This window comes from Drosophila teissieri, chromosome 2L, assembly GCF_016746235.2.
Source record: "Drosophila teissieri strain GT53w chromosome 2L, Prin_Dtei_1.1, whole genome shotgun sequence".
Lineage (NCBI taxonomy): Eukaryota > Metazoa > Arthropoda > Insecta > Diptera > Drosophilidae > Drosophila > Drosophila teissieri.
The window spans coordinates 1446506-1452505 of NC_053029.1; the positions used below are offsets into that span (position 1 = coordinate 1446506).

Genomic DNA, 6000 nt, shown 5'->3' on the forward strand with positions numbered 1-6000 from the left:
CAGCAGTAACGCCTTCTCGAAAAACGAATAACCATCCAGGCACTGGGCATTGCATTGCATTGCATTGCATGCAAAAATGTGGCCAACAGCAACGGCTTTAAACGCCAACTGGCATAACTGCAACATTTCGGATGCAAGTTTGCATTTTACGCGGCTGCCAGGCTTAATTTTCCTTTATTTTTAATATCACAGCAGCGAGCACAGCAACGGCAACAAAATGTACATAAAACCCACGGCTATATCAAGTACGGCACCCAGATATACCCACATATATACGCTGTTCACTGTCCGCTGGACTGGCTGTCAGGCGGGGTCTCCAGATCTCCAGGAAGCAAGAAATAACAAAAATCTTTGCGTAGGCAAAACTTGGCTCCGACTGCCCAGCTGACCATGTCCAAGTCGCCTTTCCGACTCTTTCAGACCTCCAGACTTCCAGACTTTCAGGCCGATGTCTCTGGGCTCTGGACTCTACGTTCTGGGATCTGGCCTGTTGTTTTAAATAATTAATTATTGTTTGGTTGGCAAATAGCCGACTCGAGATCGAGTGCTCTCAGTGCTCTTGGGCGTACTGAGGCCACGGGTAGTTGCAATTAGTAGTAAACGCTTTTCCCCAAGGAGTGGCGATATGTTTTCCAAGGAATTCGAACCAAATTGGTTTTATTATTATAAGTAAAACTGCATAAGATTAGGAACATTTCACTCATGTGCTAGTCGTTAGTTTCAAATATCCCTAGAAGTACGTCGCTATCCGCCATACCTTTCGCCAGCCAACTTGCAACACCTCCACCCACATGGGCCCGACTTTCAATCACATTCATGCCCCAAACTGTGTGCCAGCGTATCGGTGCAAGCTATGGCTATGGATACCAGCCCATAAGACCCCTCATTATCTAGCCTGCAGCTGGGAGCAAATGGGAGATCTCGTTGAGTGCCGGGCGATTGGCGGTAGGGCAATCATGTGATTGAACAAATAACATGCTACGGAGCTGCCACAGCACTTGACTCCATTTCTTGCGCCCGGGAAAGTAGGAGAACTAAGCCAGAGACCGCTACTTAGCCCAATTTTCGCATAATGCACATGAGAAAATTGCACAAGAGCCGAAAGGCTTTTGCCAAAAAAAACACAAAAAATGCCAACATAAACGGCCAAGACAAAGGAAAGGATAGACTTCAACTGCCACCCCCCGGAGTCAAAAGCAAAAAAAGGGAAAAAACAAAAAGAGAAGTGCAGTCAGTCCAGTTAGCTGGAAAAACGCTCCCCAGAGTGGCATTAGAAGGTTGCCACCAAGGCTGTCAACCCTGCAACTTTGTGTCGAGGGCGATAATTTTTATGACCCCGACAGATTCTCAAGCCGACTGCGATTGACCCACCACCCAAAAGCTGGATGGCTAACTGGATCTCGCTGGTCACACACCACCAGAAGTGAGGACGGGAACAAAATCCTGTCGTGTGCCGGTGCAGATAATTTTATACAATTTATTATATCAAACGGGCGACGGGCGACGGGCGACGTCGCGTGCAACACTTGCCACGTCACATCGGCGTTTTCGCCGTTCGGTTTTCGGGATGGGGACACTGAGATACAGATACTCGGTGCTGCAACACACAGCCTCAGGTTGCGTGCTCGAGTGTTTACTGAAATCCGAATTCAAAAATCCCAATCCCAATCCGAATCCGAATTGCGTGTGTCCATGGACGATATCGGTGGACTGGGCGTCGTTGGCTTGGCATTAAAAAGCGTTTAATAAGCATTAGATTACAACATTCTCGGCGTTCTCAGCGTTGCAAGGGGTGTGACGACTTAAGCTCATTTAGATATATGTTTTATCGGCGAAGCTATAGAGCCATGAAATTGCCAAAGGGTCTGCAATCAAAAGCGTTGCTTAACTGCCATTCCTTAACCCGCCAACCTCAAACCATTTCGCCTCAGTTTTCTTTTTGAACTTGCCATCTCGACCACAAAAGCCACAAACTCGATTCTTTGTTTGATTTTCCTGTAATCAGTTCCGAGATTGGTGCGGGGAAACTACACTCGCTTGATTAGTCTTTCGAACTCATTACTCATTTATCTAAAGTTGGGTTTTGGTTTCGGGCTTGGGCTTGGGTTTGGGATGGAGAGTGATCTTTCCCGAGATCTTCCCTTAGGGGTTTACGTTTTCTGTGTTTCGATCTACCCTCATCCAACTCATTTTCCACATATGCAGTTTGTTCACTTTGGTTTTTGGGTTTGATGTGTAATACGATCTCTGTATTCTTTGTAGGTTGTATGTAGTTTTCCCAAATGTGATCCCTAAGTGGGTTCAGTGGGTTAGCATTAGTTTTTGTTGCCTAATGTGTAAAGGAGAAGAAAGCGATTGTTCTAATCCATATAAAGATATTCTTAACTTCACTGCAGAGAACATCTGAGAGATCTACGGAATTACGATTTCGATTGCGATGCCCTGCCAAAGCCCAAACATCCAGCTACGCCCAGCCGAAAACGAAAAGTCGATTTCGCCCCAGTATGTGCATCTCTAATGAGAATCGGGAGAGAGAGGCATGAATAATGGGTCTATGGGCAGAGTCGATGTCGCGTTGTCTATAAAGCGGCCTTAAAATCCATTAGCGAACGTTGCAGGCATAAATAAACCGCAGTGCCTTAATTTCACTTTGTTGTTCGCTCGAGCCCTTTTTGCAACAACCAAAAAGCCAAAAACGTAGTCGGACCCACCAAATAAACGGTAAATGGGAACATATGCGCTTGTCTAATGGGGATAGGAGAGAGAATGGCGCAGCTAATCCATACAAGATATTCAACTCCGCAGAGAATCTGAGATCCGATCGATGATGCTGCAAAGCCCAAACATCCAAAACGAAACGGAGTATGACCAAAAAAAAAAATAAATGGCAGACGATGCGGCTAAAGCTAAAATAAAAGCAAAAAAAGCAGTGCAAGGCGCTGGGCGGTGGCAACCAAAATAGCAAAGAATCGACCAAAAAAAAAAAGGAAAAAATAAATAAATATACACACGACTCCGCGAGGGAACTAGTATGTCATATTGCCCTTCAAATGCAAACGGTGCAACGCAGTGCTCCCACATTGCAACCCTGGGCTGCGAATGCAACTCTGGCGCTGCATCTGTTGACACTTACCCTTGAGCGCTCCGACTTGAGTTAATCCGTTTAATCCCGCGAGGAGCAGCAGCAGTGGGAATACCGCTCGTCGACTCCGAGAGTCGCGATCGACTGGCATTATTTTTAGCCGCTCCCCATGAAAGTCTCGATTGTTTCTGTGTCGGCGTTTGATCTCGCTGGCAGTTTTATTTTTGATTTTAATTTTAATTTTACTTTTGATTTTGATTTTCAGTTGAATTTCGCTTTCGTTGGTTAAACACTGAGGTTGCAAGCGCTGCGGCATGCCACGCATCTCGCACAAATGCATTTTGTCAAGTATTCTCGTTTCGCCTCCTTAATTGCACACCATTTAAAATAGATTTGCACTCATTTCCCGATACGCGCAATCTTTCGGCTCTTCTTCTCCTTCTTCGTTTTGGCACACACAGTATTTATTCTATCCCACCGAGTTTGTTATTCGCTGCAATCTGAATCTGAATCCATGGCGGCGCCACTAAGTCCGTTTCCCGGAACGACGACGCGCGGAACCCGACGGATTGAACGGCTGTATCTGTATCCGCGGCACATGCGAACCGGCTGACAATCGAAATGCGACTGAGGAACGAATTCTCGTTTCGCCTCGGCTCCGTCGCTTCGTGCGCCGTTCCGAATGGCACAGTCGTCCCGAATCGTTCGCTTGTTGCATGCTGTGGAACGCGTTGGCGCTTTGTTTACAGCCGTTTCGGGTTGTTTTGTTCCGTGCCCACACGTTCCGATCCACGTGCGTCTGGTCGGCAACATTTCGGACGGAACGGTTGGAATGCTGCAGCATCATGTTGCTATGGCTGTGAATTGTTGTCATATGTATGTGTGTGCTTCAACGGACTTTCAGGACTCCTTAAACAGTTAAGGATATCGAACAATGTGGATATTTGTATATTTGTGAGTTGGGGAATTTATGTCCAGCATTCATTTGATTGTGTATAAAGGTGACATAAATAATCTGCTTCACTTAGTAGATTTAGTAAAGATTTATACAGCGTGCCACATCCATTTCCAAGCTCAGCTTGTTTATCTCCGGCTCTTCTCCATGTTTATGCGATCATTCAACTCTTTTTCACGCTGTCAAGCCAACAAATTGCCAGCCTTTGTGCCGCTCAGCCTCGCTCATTTTCCATCCGAAAACCAAAAATCCGAATCCGTAAACATTTCGAGCTCGGATAATCCCCACTTGTTGCGCTTTATTGCCCCTGGCTCCACTGCGTCCCCTTAACACTCTGTCGGCGCAGAGAGAGAGTCGAAAGAATGACTCCAAAGGGGCGACCATTTGCTATCTAATCTGCTCGAGTGCCCCACTCACTCTCCAGCTGTTAGCTCATCTATTTCCAAACTGCAATAAAGCCAGGCCAGACACACAGTTCTAGACGAGCCGTTTCACAATGCGATGAATAGAAATCCAAATCAAAATCAAAGTGGAGACCCGTTCTTGGACACTGTCCCAATATCTGCGGTACGAGCAGACGCCTCTGCGCGCTAATGAATTTCGAAATCAATTGAATGGCCAGCTAGACGATATTGTATTAATTTATCAAAGTGCATATCCGAAAGGGCTTTCCTCTATAAATCGCTGCCTAATTTCCCAGCGTTTGTTAAATAATCAATAACTTCTCCTCCAGGTAGAGTGGCACAGTCTTTCGGCCGAGTGTGAAGTCGGTTCATTAATGCCGGTGCTCAGCAAAGATACAGATACAGATACATTCGACGCGCAGAAGAAGAGAAGTGTAAAATAAAGGTGTGTACCTTTCCTATAAAGGAACTGTGCGTGCATTTAGGAGCGGGCAGGTGTGGGTTCCCCTTCCCCTTCCCCATCTGAGAATGCAGCACAATGTGCATTGTCTCAGCGAGAAAGAAAGGTCAAAGTGCGTACGGCGTATGTGAGTTTGTTGCCTTCTCAAGTCCCTGTCCCTCGATTCTCCGATCCCGACTCTCGAATCCCGATTCTCGATTCTCGATTCCCACTGCCGCTCACCTTTTATAGAGGCGAAGAATCCAGGTAGAGGCAAGAGAGAATTTGTGGCAGGTAAACCATATTTCAAATGCTGATAATTGGCCAATTTACAGCCGGGGCGAGTTGCTCTGCTTGAAAGGCGAGATATCTGAGCCCGGTTGCCACGCTTCATTAGCACTCCAGTGAAGTTGGGCAACGCAGCAGCGATATAATATGTATTACCTTAGCTCTCTTACCCAACTAAAGTAAAAGGATTGTCATTTGCTAACTATCCGAAGGATACAAGCTTGGATTACAGATCTGCACCCATAATATTTACATCCTAAGCTGGCCCGATTAAGCCTACCCACCCATGACCTTACCAAAACAGAGCGGCCAAGAAGTTTGGCAACACGGCAATGCATTCTGAATTATCTAGGCTGAAATGTTGACACTGCCTTTGTCGTGTTTGGCCCTGTCGCCCTCTCTTTCCCCAGCTCGTCCCCTCTTTGTCACACAGCCAACTGACTGACGGTTTGTCTGTCTGTCATGTCGGCTGCTTTAAGCCTTGGTAATGACATGTAAGTTGCGTCTCAATTGCGGATTTGCGAGCTTCCAAACGAAATGAAATGACATTTTGATTGTCAAGCCAAAGCCGAAAAAGATGAGAGGCAAGGCAAGGAGAGGAGAGGAGAGGGGAGGAAGGGAAAGGCGAAGCTCACGAAACTTATAAATGCACTTTAATGTACGTGTTTAAGTTTATTGGAAGGATGCGCTGCCTTCTTTTCATTTCTCGGGCCATTTGTGCGCTCAAAAGTAAACAAATTACGTATACGTGCACACTCAAGATAATTGAAATTAGCGACTGTGACAGCATGATTACCTTCCCCAACATCTCCAGGGATCCGCCCATCCACAA

General features: G+C 46.3%; 1 protein-coding gene across 3 annotated transcripts in view; it reads right to left on the reverse strand.

Annotated features, from left to right (window-relative positions):
- The window catches only part of LOC122626188 (roundabout homolog 2), a 41391-nt gene extending 37709 nt beyond the window's left edge, over positions 1–3682 (reverse strand). For all 3 annotated transcript variants that reach the window (XM_043806351.1, XM_043806350.1, XM_043806352.1), the window contains exon 1: positions 3134–3682. In XM_043806351.1, the coding sequence (XP_043662286.1) occupies positions 3134–3422 (289 nt within the window). In that variant the 5' untranslated portion in view covers positions 3423–3682. The remainder of the gene's footprint in view (positions 1–3133) is intronic.
- Between the last annotated feature and the right edge of the window lie 2318 nt (positions 3683–6000).